General features: G+C 43.4%; 1 protein-coding gene across 1 annotated transcript in view; it reads left to right on the top strand.

The window, feature by feature from the left end:
* Positions 1–19,337, top strand: part of LOC137378306 (putative nuclease HARBI1) — a 28,397-nt gene extending 9,060 nt beyond the window's left edge. Inside the window, exon 2 of the mRNA XM_068048567.1 lies at positions 18,715–19,337. Coding sequence (XP_067904668.1) covers positions 18,715–19,337 — 623 coding nt within the window. The remainder of the gene's footprint in view (positions 1–18,714) is intronic.
* The last annotated feature ends 863 nt before the right edge of the window (positions 19,338–20,200 follow it).

Raw genomic sequence — 20,200 nt, 5'->3', positions numbered from 1 at the left:
TGTGTTTTCCTTGATTTTACAAGCCAATATTTTTGTATGCTCTCTCCTTGCTTTTTCTAATTTCCTTTTTAATTTCACCCCTGCACTTTGCATATGCCTCTTGGTTTTCTGCAGTATTGAGCCTTCAGTATCAGTCATAAGCTTCTCTTTTTATTCTTTATCTTCTCCTTTAAGCTCTTTGACATCCATGGGACCCTGGATTTATTAGTCCCTCACTTTTACTTTAAGGAAACATACTTGCACTGAACCCTCACTATCTCTTCCTTGAATGCCTCACACTGATTTTCCTTCAAGTAGTTGTTTCTAGTTCACTTGAACTAATTCACATCTCAGCTTAGTAAAAGTAGCTTTTCTCCAATTGAGAACTTTTATTTATAAACTATCTTTGTCCTTTTCCATAACTATCCTAAATCTAACTGAATTATGATCATTTCTACCAAAGTGCTCCCCACTGATATCTCATCCACCAGCCCAGCCTCATTCCCTAAAACTAAATTCAGAACCACCTCCTGTTCGGCTTGCCACCTACTGGCTAAAAATGTTCTCCTGAATGCATTTTACGAATTCTGCTCCCTCTGTGCCTTTCACACTAATTCTATCCCAGTTAATATGAGGACAGTGGAAATCCCCCACTATTACTGCGCTGTGGCCTATTCTTTTTACACTTAGTTTAGTTTAGTTTAGTTTAGAGGTACAGCACTGAAACAGGCCCTTCGGCCCACCGAGTCTGTGCCGACCATCAACCACCCATTTGTACTAATCCTACACTAATCCCATATTCCTACCACATCCACACCTGTCCTTATATTTCCCGACCACCTACCTATACTAGGGGCAATTTATAATGGCCAATTTACCTATCAACCTGCAAGTCTTTTGGCATGTGGGAGGAAACCGGAGCACCCGGAGGAAACCCACGCAGACACAGGGAGAACTTGCAAACTCCACACAGGCAGTACCCAGAATTGAACCCGGGTCGCTGGAGCTGTGAGGCTGCGGTGCTAACCACTGCGCCACTGTGCCGCCCTTCCCAGAGATTTGCCTCCAGATTTGCTCTTCTGTCTCCCTCTGACTATTTGGGGGTCTATCGTACACTCCCATTAGTATGATTGTCAGTTTTTTGTTCTTCAGTTCAACCAGTATGGCCTTGTTTGATGATTCTTCTACCATATCATCCCTCCTCACAGCTTTAATTGTTTTTTAATCAATATTGTGACTCCCCCCTCCTTTTTTATCCCTCTCTCTATCTTGTCTGAAAACTCTGTAACCAGGTATGTTGAGCTGCCTCTGCCCTTATTTTAACCATGGGCTGAATTTTATTCTGGAGACGGGGACTCGGCGGCGGGCCGGAAGGCGGGTGAAGATCCTGCCTCGACCCTCATCCACAGTGGGCAGGCAACTAACTGCCCACCATCGGGAATGCTGTCCCTTTAAGGGAGGAGGTCCTGCCTCCAGAGCTGCTGGCCAATCCGTAGACCAGCAGCTCTGCAGGACCGGCAGCGCCACTGGGAGCAGTGACCGCTGCCAGTACTGCGGAGGCCCAGCAGTACTGTAAGTACTGAAGAGAGAAGACCCCAGGAGAGGTAAGTGGAGTCAGAGTCACCAGGGCTATTCAGGCAGGCCCCAGCAACGGTGTGTGGGGGCGGGGGGATTGTGAGATTGATGAAGGTGGACAGGGGGGGTCTTCCCGGGGAGGGGGGGGATGTCAATAGCCACTGGGCAGGGTTCCTCCGGGGGCCCTGGATTGCCCCAAAGGAGGGACCCCCTGACCTCACTAGGACACTGCCAGGCTTTCCCTGACGGTATCTCCGTCCATTAAATTGATGTGGGATGTGGGAAGAGGCCCTTAAGTGGCCAATAAGTGACCGTCCCTCCCTCCTGCACCATCTCTCCAGCCACGTATTCATCAGTGGTATCTTCATATTTCTGTACGCATTAGCATGTGGCACTGAGTAATCTGAGGATTACTACCTTTGAGGTCTTGGTCTTCAATCTCTCTCTCCTGGCTCCCTAAACTCTGCCTGCAGGATCTCATCCCTCTTTCTGCCTATGTCATTGGTGCCATTATTGACTACGACCTCTGGCTGTTCGCCTTCCCCCATCAGAATATCCTGCAGGCTCTCAGTGATATCCTTGACCTCAGCACCACAAAGGCAACATACCATCTTGGAGCCAAGTCTGTGGCTGCAGAACCACCTGTCTGTTCCTCTCCATATCAAATACCCTACCACTATTGCTCTTCCACTCTTTTTCTTTCCCCCCTCTGCAGCTGAGTCATCCATGGTGCCACAGACTTTGCTTTGCCTGCACTCCCCACTGAATACAGTTTGGAGCACAAGATACACTCATTGGATCACTGCCATGCTTAACAGATCCTCCTTGTTCTTCTGGCAGTCATCCATTCCCTCTCTGCCTGCACATTGGGCTGAATTTTGTGGTGCCGGTGGGGCTCCTGGCACAGGCCCAAAAGGCAGGGTAATCCTGCCTCAGCGATTTGGGACATCCCCCCAGTGTGATCAAATGGCATTCAGGCACTTAAGTTTCCGGCGCCAGGATCCCTATCCCTTTAAAGGGATCCTGCCTCCAAGAGCTGCCAGCCAATTAGAGGACCAGCAGCTCAGTAGTATTGGTGCCACTGGGAGCGTTGGCCACTGCCGGTACGGAAAGAGGCCTTGATCCAGGCCCCGTGCTGGAACCCGGACCCAAGGCGAGTGAGGCAGGGTTGTTGGGGCCTGACTGGCAGGCTCCTGCGAGTGGGGGTGAGGGAAGGAGTTCAGTGCAGGGGGAGGGGGGGGGGGGTTAGCATAGGTGGAGTTTTTTTCCCAGCTGGGGCCCCCCCACGAAGGAGGGCCTCCCCAAGTCCACAGGAAGGTTGAAATAAAAACAAGAAATGCTGGAAACACTCAGCAGGTCTGGCAGCATCTGTGGTGAGAGAAGCAGAGTTAACGTTTCAGGTCAGTGACCCTTCTTCAGAACTCCACAGGAAGGTTGCCTTGTTTTAATGGGCAACCTCCCCGTGTGGTGGAGGACACCTCCCTCCCGCTCCCCTCCCCCCGCTGTTTAAATCCCGCAGTGGCAGGAAAAGGCCCTTAAGTGGCTGGTAATGGGCCACCTAAAGGCCTCAATTGAGATGGTCAAATCTAGAGCCCCATGGATATCAAGGAGATACAGGGTAAGATAAGGCATAAAAGGAAAGCTTATGTCCGACACCGAGAACTCAGTAATACAGAAAGCCGAGAGGATGATAGAAAATGGAGGGGTGAAATTAAAAAGGAAATTAGGAAAGAAAAGAGAGGGCATGAAAGAATATTGGCAAGCAAAATCAAGGTGAATCCAAAGATGTTTTATCAATACGTTAAGAGTAAGAGGATACTAAGGAGAGAGTAGGGCCCATAAAAGACCAAAAAGGTAACCTATGTGTAGTAGTGGAATATGTTAGTATTGTTCTGAATGAATACTTTGTGTCTGTCTTCACAAAAGAGGGGAACAATGCAGATATTGTAGTTAAGGAGGAGGAGTGTGAAGTATTGGATGTGAGAAACATAGGGAGAGAGGAAGTATTAATGGGATTACCAACCTTGAAAGTTGAGAAATCACCAGGGCTGGAGAAAATATACCCTAGGCTGTTAAAAGAAGCAAGAGCGGAAATAGCAGAAGGTCTGACCATCATTTTCCAGTCCTCACTGGATACAGGTGTGACGCCAGAGGAGTGGAGAACCGCTAATGATGTACCTCTGTTTAAAAAGGGAGCGAAGGATAAACAGAATAATTACAGGCCAGTCAGTCTAACCTCAGTAGTGAGCAAATTACTGGAATCAATTCTGACAGACAGGATAAACTGTTACTTAATCAAGGATAGTCAGCATGGATTTGTTAAGGGAAGATCTTTTCTGACCAACTTGGTCGAATTTTTTGAAGAAGTAACAAAGAAGATAAATGAGGGTAGTGCAGTTGATGTGGTCTACATGGACTTTAGCAAGGCTTTTGACAAGGTCCCACATGGCACACTGGCTAAAACAAAAAATCCCATGTGATCCAGGGAAATGCAACAAGGTGGATACAAAATTGGCTCAGTGGCAGGAAACAAAGGGTAATTGCTGATGGCTGTTTTTGCGACTGGAGGGCTGTTTCCAGTGGCTCAGTACTGGGTCCCCTGCTTTTTGTGGTATATATTAATGATTTGGACGTAAATGTAGGGAGCATGATCAAGAAGTTTGCAGACGACACAAAGATTGGCCATGTGGTAGATAGCGAGGAGGATAGCTTTAGGCTTCAGGAAGATGTTGATGGTCTGGTCAGATGGGCAGAAAAGTGGCAAATGGAATTCAACCTGGAGAAGTGTGATTTGTTGCATTTGGGGAGGTCAAACAAGGTAAAGGAATATATGATAAATGGGAAACTACTGAGAAGTGTAGAGGAAGTGAGGGACCTTGGAGTAAATGTTCACAGAGCCCTGAAGTAGCATGACATGTCGATAAAGTGGTTAAAAAGCATATGGAATTCTTTCCTTTATTAGCCGAGCTATAGAATATAAGAGCAGGGAGGTTATGCTGGAACTGTATAAATCATTGGTTAGTCCACAACTTCAGTACTGTGTGAAGTTCTGGACACTTTAATACAGAAAGGATGTAATTGCACTCGAGAGGGTACAGAGGAGATTTACAAGGATGTTGCCAGGTCTGGAAAAATGCAGCTACTGAGGTAAGATTGGATCGGCTGGGGTTGTTCTCCTTGGAACAGAGAAGGCTGAGGGGAGATCTGATTGAAATGTACAAAATTTTGAGGGGCCTGGAGATGAAGGGCCTATTTACCTTAGCAGAGAGGTCAGTGTCTGGGGGGCATAGATTTAAAGTGATTGGTAGAAAAATTAGAGGGAACATGAGGAAAACCTTTTTCACCCAGAGGGTGGTGGGTTCTTGAACTCACTGCCTCAAAGGGTAGTTGAGGCAGAAATCCTCAACTCATTCAAAAGGAGTCTGAATATGCACCTCAAGTGCTGTAATCTGCAGGGCTACGGACCAAATGTTGAAAGCTGGGCTTAGAATAGGTGGATTGTTTTTTGGCTGGCACAGACACGATGGGCCCAGTGGCCTCTTTCTGTGCCTTAAACTTTCTATGATTCTATGAATTGGCCTCCAGGCGGGAAGGCGGTCATTGGCCTATCCCAGTCCTGACTAAATTCTGCTGTGATGGGAAGGCGATGGGCCATTCGCCCCTGACCCCCGTCGCAATTCTTTGGGCCCCCCGCCTCCAAACTTGTCTCTGGGGTTGGAGGGGGGGGGGGTGCAGTGGGGCGAATGGGTGCCCATAAAATTCAACCCAATTGTTGCAGGGTGGCCACCTCCAGAAATGTGCTATCCATGAAGCTCTCCACCTCACGTATGCTTTGTAGTGACTCCAGCCACCACTGCAGCTCCAAAACCCAGAGCTCTTGCTGCTCTAGCTGGTGGTCTTCCTGCAAATGTGGTCACCCATGCCATGAAAAGCGCCAGGATTTCCCTGGTAGAGAATATGCATTTCATGGGGCTGAAGTTCCCTGTCATGCCTTTACTTTCTAGCCTATTATCTGGAAATAAATATCTTAAATAAAGGCAAAATACAATGGATGCTGGAAATCTGAAATAAAAACAGAAATGCTGGAAATACTTAGCAGGTCTGGCAGCATCTGTGGAGAGAGAAACAGAGTTAACGTTTCGAGTCAGATATGACTCTTCTTCAAAACCAAGAAACAGTTACCAGCTACTCATCAGGTCTCGCTTCTTGTTTCATAAAAGACCAAAACAGCACCTTTTCCCTCACTGAGTCGAATTCCCTCACTCACCAAATTCCCTGAGTTAAGTATTCTGTCGAAACAGTACTCTGTTGAGCTGGACTCTTTGCTACTTATTTCCTGCCATATTATTAAACAATAAGTAGCTGAATTCTACCCCAGTGCTGTCGCTTTTTCTAATCTAACCATATAGGAGGGAAAGTTTAGTCCAATAGATCAGAGGCCAGATAAGCATAGATTGTGGCACCTCCCTCAATAGACATTAGTAATCATAAACATAAAGGTAGTGAAATTGGTCTTGGGCAGTAGCACGAAATAGACAATAGTGGAGCATTGCCCCATTTTCTTTTCCATTGGGGAAAACATAACTGGGTACTGTGTAAAAGAAGCTGCCAATTCGCTATTGCCTATTCTCTGTGGAAGATCAATTTGACCCTTCAATTTTTACATGCCCATTTTGCAAGATTGTCCTTTTCACTCAATCCAGTGATAGATGTAACAGAATGATTGTTACATCGACACAGTGCACATTATAAAAGTAAACCCAATTCATTGTTTCCCAGTCATTAATTGACTGCTGCAGACATTTGTAGACAGACAAAATACTGCTCGATGCTTTCAGTTATTAATGTAATATTCCTGCAATTTTTTTTCTTTATCTGCCTGGTAGGTAATCCTAATGTGACTGACTTAAAATTCCACATATTATAGAATACTTTAGTGTTAAAGAATATTCTAGCTGACTTCTGCATTTCTTGGAACAACCACCTAATAATTGGATAAATAGGTAGGCAATTCAGACGGGCAAAAATCTGACTGGAAATTTCCAGTCAAGGAGGAGATTTTACCAAGAAATACTTCTCTCTGTAATAATTTTCCGTTTGCTCATTGACTTTCTTGAACCTGTTCTCTTTAATCTTTCATTCAAAGAATGAGGGTAACAGTACTGCACCTAATGTCTGTACTGCTAGTGAGGGATTAGAGTGTTAGGGAAAGGAAGAATAGATTTTGAAAATATAACTCATGATGCAGGCATTCATTTTATTAGTAAGCAGAATGAAATACAAAGCATGGTAAAGAAATATACAAAGACAATTTTTTTGGTTGCTAGTGTGTGAATAATTGGTCTGATCCTGAGTCAAAATGGTCTCAAATATTACTGTGGAGGATAAAATGAATTAGAAGACAGGTTCCCACAGTTTTTTGTGTGGATATTTTTGACCAAGCACTTTATCTTTAATCTGTCAGAGAGGGGTATAAAGCATGACTTGAACTCTGTTGTGATTTATGTATGGTTTTCAGACCAAGGTCTGTTGGTGCAATGTTTTTAAATGACATTGTGACCACTTTTTTCTTCTTGCACATAAATCATATTTAATCAGGATTACAATTTCTTTTCCAATTCTGGGTGACATGGAGGAAGCAGCGATTTTAATTGTTTCAGTGCATCTGTTCATATTTTGTGCACCAGGGCAGTAAAGCAGAGAACAAAGGCATATGCTGATTTATTCCATCTAGAACAAAAAACTAATAGCTGCAGTTTGTATGTTGTCAGATTCTTAACTGTACCTTGTATGCCTGAATAACTGTGTGCATTTTCTTCTTTTTTAACGCCAGTTCAAGACAGTAACCTGTAGTTGATGGATCTGGGACAGCTAACCTAAGCTTGTGTTTTGCTTTTCTGACATATTCAGTAATTTTGGTACAAATAGTTTCAGCCAGCTCTTGCATTCAAAATAGCCAATTGCCATGCGAAGCAGCCACCAAGAGACAGTTTATCTAGTCTTGATCAGTTTATAATGACAAATGCAGTATAATAACTGACATATTATCAGTAGACTTTCTTTTAATAGCAGTCAGTTAATACCAATAATATATACAATTAGTTAATTATTCCCATTATAAAGAAGCAGTTGATTTCCCCACAATAACGAAATAAAACATTTTGAATGTTCATAATAACATGTGACTTTTCATAAAGTTCCTTTCAAAAATAATCCTGCTAATCAAGGTCAGACATGTTAATGCAGGAGAATGGAACGCCTTCCAGGTCAGGTAAAGTACAACTAGATGCAGACTAAAGCTCCTCCTGTTCCACTCCAAATCCAGACCTCAGCAGAGCAATTCCTATTACACCAGTGTGCCATTTTTTCTATTTTCCACACAAGTGACCTCCTTTATGGTCTCCAAGAGACATGATGTCCTTCATGTTGAAATAAAAGTCAGTTGTTTAGCTGATTGCAACAAAATTCAGAAGACAGGCTTTAATAGATAATGTCCCAATTTTGGATAAATATCTAAATAAAGGGAAACAACAACAACATGAAGAATGTATGAAGGGAGAATGAAATCTCTCAGTATCAGTACCAATATCAGATCCATGAACTAGCTAAAGCAGATTCCATTAAAGTGCTCTTGGTATCAATTGAGAATAGGTACAGATGAATCACAGCTTTGCAACACATTGTAAATCAAATGACTTGATAGCATAGCATTGACTCTTTATGATAAGAGTTTCCAATTAAAAAGCATGCAAGCCATTTTCACAAATAGTCAAAGGGAACCATTTTATGTCAAGCCAAGCAAACTGATAAAGCTAACAGCTAGAAAAGTTAAAATATTAGAACTCCACAATCAAATAACATAGTCATAGTATTTACTGTTAGTTCTTGTTGCCTGCTGTACAGGAATTCTGGCAGGTGTGATGTTAAAATCATTGTAACTGAAATTCTGCAGGGGATTAACAAACAGATTGGTAATATAATAATGGAGAGTCAACCCTAAGTCCCCATTGAATAGGAGGTCACGCATAATTGAATCTCTGTCTCTGATTGCATGTACCACAAACAAAAATCTTTTTAGAGGATTCTGTGTGATTTGTTCAAACACTTCAGTAAATATGCACTAGCATTTCTGGATGGAGGAAATGTCTTTGGTGCAGTGACCCCACAACTGAATTGGAGATTTTACTTTATCTAGATAGGTTAACTGAGGGTTTCTTTCTCTTAAAGAAAGTGCTGTAATCCAGCACCAAAAACAGTGGAAAATAATTATTTTGGACATTTGAAAAACTCAGCTGTCAACACACAGGAAGAGTGATGTTTTTAGTAAATTAGATCATTGCCTTGAAGATGTCGAGGGAAACTCTGGAAATGATATATGTTTGCATATGGACCTGGATTTTTAAAATTACATTTTAATTTTTAGCATTGCAGTTGAAATGCTTTACTGGGCTAATGAAATGAGTAAGGGCATAACAAGGCATTTCTGATATAATTGTGGTCTTTGCCCTATGCAAATCTCATAAGTGTACATCTTCCCACATTCACACTGTGAGCACACTGAGATAAAAGCATTGGAACAATAGCCGGAGCACAGAGAGGCCGGGAGAGAGAGCAAGAGTTCACTCAGTGAGTGGGAAACAGCGAGAGCGGAGCCATAGCACAGAGAGAGAATGGAGCACAGAGAGCCGGAGCACAGAGAGGCCGGGAGAGAGAGCAAGAGTTCACTCAGCGAGTGGGAAACAGCGAGAGCGGAGCCATAGCACAGAGGCCGGGAGAAAGAGCATGAGTTCATTCAGTGAGTGGGAAACAGCGAGAGCGGAGCCGTAGCACAGAGGCCGGGAGAGAGAGCAAGAGTTCACTCAGCGAGTGGGAAACAGCGAGAGCAGAGCCATAGCACAGAGAGGCCGGGAGAGAGAGCAAGAGTTCATTCAGTGAGTGGGAAACAGCGAGAGCGGAGTCGGAGCACAGAGAGGCCGGGAGAGAGAGAAAGAGTTCACTCAGCAAGTGGGACTTACCTTCCAGGAACCATCCAGGCACGCTGGAGTTTTGAAAAAAAGTCAACAGTGACATCACAGGAAAGCTGCAAGGTGATTGGTTGGTGTGTAACAGCTGTTAGGGAATAATAGTAAATCGCTCGGTAAGTAACTAAATTAAAGAGAAAGGTCTACAGTTCTTTTTTAATATAGTAGGTAGTGGGTTTTTTTAGGGAATCAAGGTTCCTAGTGTAAATAATCTAATTTTTGGGTAATTTAAGGGAGTAAAAACAGTGAAAAAAGGTGACATCACAGGAAAACCATAAGTTCATTGGATGGTAAGTAACTGCTAATTTTAATTACCGATTCTAAGTTGATTTCAGATTAAAGATGAATAGGAGAAATATTTTACAGATTAAAAACTAAAGAACAGTTGGGAATTTAAAAAACAAATTAAAATCTATCAAATAAAATAGAGATGCAGGGCCAGGCGATGTGTTGTACCTGCATGATGTGGGAGCTGGTGGACCCCATTGTGGTTCCTAGTGACCACATGTGCAGCAAGTGTTGGTTACTCGAGGAACTCCGGCTCAAGAGCTGATGAGGTGGAGTCTGAACTTCGGACACTACAATACATAAGGGAGGGGGAGAGTTACCTGGATGCTGTGTTTCAGGAGACAGTCACACCCCTTAGATTAACTACCTTGAATTCAGCCAGTGGTCAGGGAGAGGAGGGTGTGATTATGAGTGAGGCAGGTAGAGGGATCCAGAAGGCAGTGTTGCAGGAGTCTCAGCCCTTGTCCTTGTCCAACAGGTTCGAGATTCTTGCTCCCTGTGTGGACGAGAGCAGGCACTGTAGGGAGGATAAGCAAACTGACCACAGCACTGTGGTACAGGGAGCCATTCAAGGGGGGGGGGAGAAAAGAGAAATGTAGTCATAATTGGGAATAGTATAGTTTGGGGCATAGACACTCTTCTCTGTGGCCAGGATCGAGAGTCCCAAAAGCTGTGTTGCCTACCTGGTGCCAGGGTTCAGGATATCTCATCTGGGCTGCAGAGGAACTTGGAGTGGGAGGGGAAAGATCCACGTAGATGCTAACGATATAGGTAGAACGAGGATAGAGGTTCTGCTGAGGGAATATGAGCAGCTCGAGGCTAAATTAAAAAGCAGAACCAAAAGGATTACTACCTGAGCCACAAGTTAATTGGCACAGGGTCAATAAGATTAAAGAGGTAAATGCGTGGCTCAAAGATTGTTGTGGGAGGAATGGGTTCAAATTCATGGGACATTGGCACCAGTACTGGGGAAGGAGGGAGCTGTTCTGATGGGATGGGCTCCACCTGAATCATGTTGGGACCAGAGTCCTGGCGAATTGCATAACTAGGGCTGTAGATAGGGCTTTAAACAAAATAGTGGGGGAGAGGGTTCAGTTGCATGGAAAAACAGGAAGCCAAAGTTAAAGAAGAAGGTAGGAGTGAAGGTTAGTGATGCTGCTGATTGTTACAAGAAAATAAAAGGTAGGGACAGAACTTGTGAGCGTCATATTGCACCAAGGAATCATACAAGAGTAGGGAAATTTGATAATAGAACAAACTTAAAGGCTTTGTATCTGAATGCACGAAGCATTCGGAATAAAATTAATGTTTAGTTTAGTTATACAACACTGAAACAGGCCCTTCGGCCCACCGACTCTGTGCCGACCATCAACCACCCATTTATACTAATCCTACACTAATCCCATATTCCTACCACATTCCCACCTGTCCCTATATTTCCCGACCACCTACCTACACTAGGGGCAATTGCTAATGGCCAATTTACCTATCAACCTGCAAGTCTTTGGCATGTGGGAGGAAACCGGAGCACCCGGAGGAAACCCACGCAAACACAGGGAGAACTTGCAAACTCTGCACAGGCAGTACCCAGAATTGAACCCGGGTCGCTGGAGCTGTGAAGCTGCGGTGCTAACCACTGCGCCACTGTGCCACCCATGAGTTAACAGTACAAATAAAGACGAATGGGTATGATTTAGTGGCGATTAATGAGACGTGGTTGCAGGGAAACTAGGTTTGGGAATTGAATATCCAAGGGTGCTCAGTATTTCGGAAGGATAGGCAGGAAGGAAAAGGAGGCGGTGTAGCTTTGTTAGTAAAGGAAGAGATCAGTGCTGTCATGAGAACTGATATAGGCACTGGAGAGCATGACATAGAATCAGTCTGGGTAGAAGTAAGAAATAGCAAGGGAAAGAAGTCCCTGGTGGGAGTAATCTATAGATCCCCAAACATTAGTTCCGCAGTGGGGTACAGTGTAAATCAGGAAATACTGGGCGTTTGTAAGAAAGGTACATCAATAATCATGGGTGATTTTAATATGCATATAGACCAGATTAATCATATTGGCAAGGGGAGCCATGAGGGAGAGATCATTGAATGTATTAGATTGTGTTTTAGAGCAATATGTTGTGGAACCAACCAGGGAGCAGGCTATTCTAGATTTGGTATTGTGTATTGAGGCGGGATTAATTAATGATCTCATAGTTAATGATCCTCTAGGGAAGAGTGATCATAGCATGCTAGAATTTCCCATTCAGTTTGAGGGCGAGAAACTGGAGTCCCGCACTAGCGTTCTGGAGTTAAACAAAAGTAATTACATAGGTATGAGGACAGATTTAGCCCTAGTGGATTGGGCAGGAAGACTAAAAGGTAGGACAGTTGATGAGCAGTGGCAGATGTTTAAGGAGATATTCAATTCCTCCCAACTAAAATATATTCCAGAGAGGAAGAAAGATTGTAAGAGGGGGCAAAAACATACATGGCTAAGCAAGGAAGTTAAGAATAACATAAAGACAAAAACTAAGGTATACCAACTTGCAAAGACCAGTGGCAGGCTGGAATTTTGGGAAACTTTTAAAGATCAACAAAGGATTACTAAAAAAGTAATAAAAAGAGCAAAGGTAAATTATGAAAGAAAACTAGCGCAAAATATAAAAACGGATAGCAAAAGCTTCGACAAGTATATAAAAGGGAAGAGAGTAGCTAAAATGAATGTTGGTCCCTGGGAGGATGAGACTGGGGCATTAGTTGTGGGGAACACAGAAATGGCGGAGACACTAATCAGTATTCTGCCTCAGTTTTCACGGTGGAGGACACTAGTACCATCCCAATAGTCACAAGTCATGCAGAGGTTATAGAAAGGGAGGAACTTAGAACAATCATCATCACTTGGGATAAAGTACTGAGCAAACTATTGGGATTGAAGGCAGACAAGTCTCCAGGGCCTGATGGCCTACATCCTAGGGTATTAAAGGAAGTGGCAGTGGAGATAGTGGATCCATTGGTTATAATATTCCAAAATTCCCTGAATGCGGGAAAAGTTCAAATGGATTGGAAAAATGTTAATATAACACCCTTATTCAAAAAAGGAGGGAGGCAGAAAGTAGGAAACTATAGACCAGTTAGTTTAACATCTGTTGCTGGGAAATTGTTAGAATCCATTATTAAGGAAGTAATAACACGACATTTAGAAAGTCAAAACACAAACCATCAGAGTCAGCATGGTTTTATGAAGGGTAAATCGTGTTTGACTAATTTGCTAGAGTTCTTCGAAGATGTAACAGGTAAAGTGGATAATGGGGATCCTGTAGATGTAGTTTATCTGGACTTCCAGAAGGCATTTGATAAGGTGCCGAACAAAAGGTTAATGCACAAGGTAAGATCACATGGGGTTAGGGGCAATTTATTAGCTTGGATAGAGGATTGTCTAACCAACAGAAAGCACAGAGTTGGAATAAATGGTTCCTTTTCTGGTTGGCAAGATGTAACTAGTGGGGTGCTACAGGGTTCAGTCCTCGGGCCCCAACTATTTACAATCTATATTAATGACTTGGATGCAGGGCTAGAAGGTACTATAGCCAAATTTGCAGATGACACTAAAATAGGTGGGATAGTAAGCTGCAATAAAGAAATAAGAAATTTACAAACAGATATGGGTAGGTTAGGTGAATGGGCCAAAATTTGGCAGATGGAGTTTAACGTGGATCAGTGTGAGGTTACCCATTTTGGTCGGAAGAATAGAAAGGCAAATTATTATCTAAATGGAGAGAAACTTTAGAGTGCTCCGGTGCAGAGGGATCTGGGTGTCCTCGTGCATGAATCGCAGAAAGCTAGTATGTAGGTGCAGCAGGTAATAAGGAAGGCAAATGGAATTTTGCCATTTATTGCTAAAGGAATAGAGTATAAAAGTAGGGAAGTGTTGCTGCAACTGTATTAGTGAGACCGCACCTGGAGTATTGCATACAGTTTTTGTCCCCTTACTTGAGGAGGGATGTAGTTGCATTGGAGGCAGTTCAGAGGAGGTTCACAAGATTGATTCCAGAGTTGAGGGGTTTGTCTTATGAAGAGAGATTTAGCAGTTTAGGCCTTTACTCTCTAGAGTTTAGAAGAATGAGAGGAGATCTAATTGAGGTATATAAGATGTTTAAGGGGATTGACAAAGTAGACGTAGAGAGGATGTTTCCTCTGGTGGGGCAATCGAGAACAAGAGACCATAGTTGTAGGATAAGGGGTAGCAGATTTAAAACAGAGATGAGGAGAAATTACTTCTCACAAAGGGTCGTGAGTCTATGGAATTCACTACCCCAGAGTGCAGTGGATGCTGCGACATTGAGTAAAGCGAGACATTCAGTAAAGCCTTTGACAAGGTCCTTGGCAGACTGGTACAAAAAGTGAAGTCACATGGGATCAAAGGTGAGCTGGCAAGATGGATACAGAACTGGCTCAGTCATAGAAGACAGAGGGTAGCAGTGGAAGGGTGCTTTTCTGAATGGAGGGATGTGACTAGTGGTGTTCCACAGGGATCAGTGCTGGGACCTTTGCTCTTTGTAGTATATATAAATGATTTGGAGGAAAATGTAGCTGGTCTGATTAGTAAGTTTGCGGACGACACAAAGGTTGGTGGAGATGCGGATAGTGATGAGGATTGTCAGAGGATACAGCAGGATATAGATCGGTTGGAGACTTGGGCGAAGAAATGGCAGATGGAGTTTAATCCGGACAAATGTGAGGTAATGCATTTTGGAAGGTCTAATGCAGGTGGGAAGTATACAGTGAATGGCAGAACCCTTATGAGTATTGACAGGCAGAGAGATCTGGGCGTACAGGTCCACAGGTCACTGAAAGTGGCAACGCAGGTGGATAAGGTAGTCAAGAAGGCATACGGCATGCTTGCCTTCATCGGTGGGGGCATAGAGTATACAAATTGGCAAGTCATGCTGCAGTTTTACAGAACTTTAGTTAGGCCACACTTGGAATATTGCGTGCAATTCTGGTCGCCACACTACCAGAAGGACGTGGGGGCTTTGGAGAGGGTACAGAAGAGGTTTACCAGGATGTTGCCTGGTCTGGAGGGCATTAGCTATGAAGAGAGGTTGGATAAACTCGGATTGTTTTCACTGGAACGACGGAGGTGGAGGGGCGACATAATAGAGATTTACAAAGTTATGAGCGGCATGGACAGAGTGGATAGTCAGAAGCTTTTTCCCAGGGTAGAAGAGTCAGTTACTAGGGGACATAGGTTTAAGGTGAGGGGGGCAAAGTTTAGAGGGGATGTGCGAGGCAAGTTCTTTACCTGCAGCCGGGGGAGGTCGTGGAAGCAGGTACGATAGAGACGTTTAAGAGGCATCTTGACAAATACATGAATAGGAAGGGAATAGAGGGATACGCTCCCCAGAAGTGCAGAAGGTTTTAATTTAGGCAGGCATCAAGATCGGCGCAGGCTTGGAGGGCCGAATGGCCTGTTCCTGTGCTGTACTGTTCTTTGTTCTTTGTTCTAAATTTAAGGAGGAGATAGACAAACTTTTAATTAGTAATGAGTTGAAGGGTTATGAAGAACGGGCAGGAAAGTGGAGTTGAGGCCGAGATGAGATCAGCCATGATCGTATTGAATGGCGGAGCAGGCTCAAGGGGTTGAATTGCCTACTCCTGCTCCTAGTTCTTATGTTATGTTTGTTACGTTTGTATATTTATTGTCTATTTTGTATATAAATAACCACCAACTGCACTCCATTAAACACAGCATGTAGCTTTATACAATGAATGATTCAGAAATCAATGATTTGACAATATATAAATCAATGAATATATATAATATATATATTAAAGGAAGGTCTATTATTCTTTATACCTCTGTTGACTGTATATCCATCAACACTCGAGAATAGACACTTGGGTGAGGTGCTGAAGGACAGCTAGTATGCAAGCAACCCATCTCTGTGTTTAAGTTACTACTTTGATGAGAGGAGGATATTGGAGGAGCAAAAAAAGTAACAGATGCCTCATCAGTTTAGTCATCTGTTATCGCTATAGCTTGCTAAGAATGACAAGTATGTCTAATCACTGTAACCGCACCATGAGTAACTACAGTAATCTATTTTCCTGACAACAGCGAGGAAGACCACATTATTGACAAATGACAAAGTAATAAATGAATAATGAAGGATTTGCTGCCAGTGGAAAAGTGTCATTTCTTAATAATTCTTTAAAATACAGACGGTACAGTGTATTTTTAGTTGGCATTATCATAAACGTGTAGGCTTTTAACGCTCCATAAAGTCTTGTAACTATTCATTCTTCTTTGAAGTCCTTGATCACCATCTTGAACAGGCAGTTATTCTATTACTGGTCACAGGATTAGTCAGTAAAGATTTTAGCTATGTATTTGAATCCCATTTTGAAATAAAAAATCATCAAACTGAGTTTTAAGTACCAACATTTTTTTAAGTACTGTGACAGCATTTACAGCATCTGCACATCTCAAAATGCATTCACAGTCTTGCTTGTTGACAGCTGCTGTGTGGGTACATTTTTCATGTGGTGTTGAGTGTCAGGCTCATTTGAACAATGGAAAAGTGGAAAACAAGAAGAAAAGTTCCCCAGGAAAGTTCATTCAGTTAGTGCCTGACCTATAGAGTCCTGTCCCAAATTCCAATTTGTGTTTCCTTTTCTGATCTTTAGTTTGGCCGTGCTAGGGACACTATATTGCCATGAGTGCCCCTTCATTTGGCAGGGGGCAATCGGGTAAGATTTCTGCAAAAGTTTGTAGCCTGTTGGAAAATGAGACCTTGGGAGACTGCTCATAGCAAATCTCAGGTTACATGCAAATTGTTTGCTTCTTTCTCTGAGCACATGATGGGAGTGAAGTTTGTCTTCAACAGTAGTACAAAACAACCAATTGCGCCTGATCACCCGCTGAGACATTTGCATTAAATATGCTATCATCCGTTTTCCCCAGGACAAATTTCAACCTCGATGTTTATATATCTTTTCTCTGACATTTGGATGGGTTTGTACAACTGTTTACATTTTGTTACATTTCCCTTTTGTTCAGAAAACACAACTATTTTTAAGCATACAAACACTAAAATAAACTCTCAACTCTGTATGGGGAAGAGTATTATTATATGATATTTAACTAAAACATGTCAAATCGACAAGATGGGTTTCAGATTCTGATTGTTTTCTCTGTTCTCTGTTCTGGTTCACTCATAGTAATCACTGGTTTAGTTTGTTGTATCAGTGTTTCCGTTCTATCTGTTGGCTTTTCTCAAACTGGCTTCTACATTTCAGACATTTTGATGAGATTATTTCTGATGGTTCTCAACTCTTGATCGTCTGCTGTTATAATGGATGATCTTGACTCATTTCTTTTATAAGCAATAACTACTGGATTTCCATTCATTTTGCTTTGTTACGTGCAGCCTGACTCTATATCCTGGTAGCATTGGCATTCAATGATGAGATCCTCCGTTATGATGTATCTTTTGTTTCCTTTTGATGTGCATGAGATATTTTGTGATTGCAGTCAGTCTGATCTGGAAAGTTTATTTGGCATTCTATAATTATGCTGGTGATGCAATTCTATCTCCAGGCATGTTTTGATAATCAAACAGGGCTAGATGTGCATTTTGACATTTTGTTTCTTTACTAAAACTAAACTGAAACTTAAAAGGGAGTTATATGATGAAGTTGGGCAAACTATGCTAAAGATAATCACCATGAATATGAGCTACGCACTAGGAAGGTGAAAAGGGAAATTAGTAGGGGTAAAAGGGAATACGGAAAAATGACTAACCAATAATATAAAAGAAAATAGGCTTTTATAAGCATATGGGAAGTAAAAAGTTAGTAAGAGGAGGTAGGACCATTTAGGCATGAAGGAGGGAGTTTAATTATGGATAATGAAGGTATGGTAGAGATACTAAATAAAGCTTTTATGTATGATTGTGGGTTCCAGAATTAGGGGACATCGGTGTAACATTAACTAAGATTTAAGATAGAGAGCAGGAGAAATGTTTTTATACAGAGTGATTGAATCTAAAGGAGGTATTACTGGAGTTAATGATGGAAGCAGAGTCAATGGCTGGAATTTTACTTACCTTAATCAGGTCAGTTCAGAGGCATCCAGGTGGAAAATGGCATCCGATGATGTTGGATTGGGTCCCCGGAGTCATTACGCACAGACAGCATTTTGCAATCCAGGAAGTCAGGCGCGATTGAGTTGCCACTCGCACGCCCGACGGCAATTAATTTCAAGGCACTTAAAGTAATTGAGAAGCCAGTTGACTAGAAATTTACGTGGCCATCTGATTTTACGGCCGTGAATCGGGTCACTGATCGTGTCAGGGACCCGGCAACTTTAAAAGGGCGTAAGGCAGGCAATCAGTGTGGGTGTTGCAGATAAAGCTTTTGGTGTTGGCTTATCTGTGAACGTTTTTGTGTGTTATATAAATTGTCGACATTTGTAGCTTGCGCAGTGGGCTCCAACTGAGTCTGACTCACTACAGCTCGGGACCTATCTGTTCTGAGTAAGTGAGTGGAAGGAAGGGGGTTGTGTGTGCCTGTCCTGACAGCTGGAACTTAAGAGATTTTGTATTTGAATCTGGTAACCAGTCCAACAATGGGAATTGTGCATTCTGGTGGCAACTCTTCAGAGGAGGAGGACCATGCCCCAATCAGAAGGAAAGCTGGGCATAGGCTTGCGCAATCAGCTGGTCAATTGTCTCCTCGTTATGTGGGAGGGAGAGCAGGTAGCAAAGTCGGGGGAAAGCGAACACATGTCAGGAGACGCGCCTACCCAATAGGCAGGGTATCCCGACTGCGTCTGAACTGCCTGCACCTGTCGGAACGCCAGTGCAGAAGAAGGCTGCACACCACTGCATAAAGGTTGTGACTAATGCACTGTTCAGCCGTGCTAACAATTTCATTAGTTTCAAAACGGACAAAACCAGCAATGCTGAAAGAGCAAGACGATTCAGCGCAATAGCCGGGTTCCCAAAGGTTCAGGGCGTGGTAAACTGTACTCATGTGGCAATTAGATCACCAGCAGGTCATTCAGGGACATTCATTAACCGAAAAGTCTTTCATTCATTGAACGTGCAGCTTGTATGCGATCATCGCAAGAGAATCATGCAGGTTTGTGAACGGTACCCAGGGAGTTGCCATGATGCATACATACTCAGAAACTCTCACATTCCTGCTCTTTTCAGTCCCCCAGACAAACTGGAAGGTTGGATACTTGGCAACAGGGGCTATCCGTTGAAGACATGGCTGATGACACCCGTGAGAATCCCAAGGGGTCATGCTGAGGAACGCGTCAATGAGAGCCATGCGGCCACAAGAGTGACAATCGAACAAACGATTGGCCTGCTCAAGATGAGATTTAGTTGTCTGGACCAGTCAGGAGGATCACTGCAGTATGCGCCAGCACGGGCATTCAGGATTGTTTGCTGCGCCTTGTATAACCTGGTGATGTAAAGGGGAGACGCCATTGAGGAGGTTCAAGGTGTCTAAGGCATCATCAGATGAAGATGGAGTTTCTGATGAGGACGATGGCAACACCAACATGATGGCATAGTAGAGGAAGCAGAATGTCCTCTGGAATTAAGAGCAAGAGAGACCCGGGATGCCCTAATAGGCAGGCGTTTCTCTTGACAGGTTCGCTCCATGCAAGGATTTCACATTGTGGCATGCAATGAGCCATTGTGGGATTGCGAGATGGGAAATACGCGCACATCCAAGGGAAGAGATGATCAGATTAAAAACAACATCATGTCACGATGAACCCAACCCAAATGTGTGACATCTCATATATAACCGCTTCAGCAGCGCAATGATGTCTGATGCTACCTCATAGATGATATATGCAAAGTTAAATGTTCAAACCTCAAATTTATTTACAGTGATGTAATGTGCAATTGAAATAAATAATTGGAAGGTAATCCAGTGAACCAGGAGTGATATTACTGTGATTTCTTAAAACGTTTGCGGTGCTTTTGCATGTGGACGGTCCCTCGCCACCAGACTCACCAGAGGCAGATGGCTGATCGGGTTGCCGCCCTGCTCTTGATGACTTTGGAGATCGTCCTCTGCCTGCTCACGGCCGTGCAGGCCACGGCATATCAGGGTGCTCATGAGAAATATCAGGAGCACCCTCTAACACCCTGGGAGCTTGCGGTTGACATGTCACTAGCGGAGGGAACAAGGGGCTGCATGGTGCATCAGGAGCGCCCTGAGAAGAGCTCCCATGTGCTATCGGCTGCTGCCCCTGTGCCCTCCTGAGGTTCGACTGGTCTTCAAAGCTGACCTCAGAGGGATGAGCAGCCTCCACCTGCCGCATG

This window comes from Heterodontus francisci, chromosome 16 (assembly GCF_036365525.1).
Source record: "Heterodontus francisci isolate sHetFra1 chromosome 16, sHetFra1.hap1, whole genome shotgun sequence".
NCBI classification, from domain to species: Eukaryota; Metazoa; Chordata; class Chondrichthyes; order Heterodontiformes; family Heterodontidae; genus Heterodontus; species Heterodontus francisci.
This window is presented reverse-complemented; position numbering and strand designations above follow the sequence as displayed.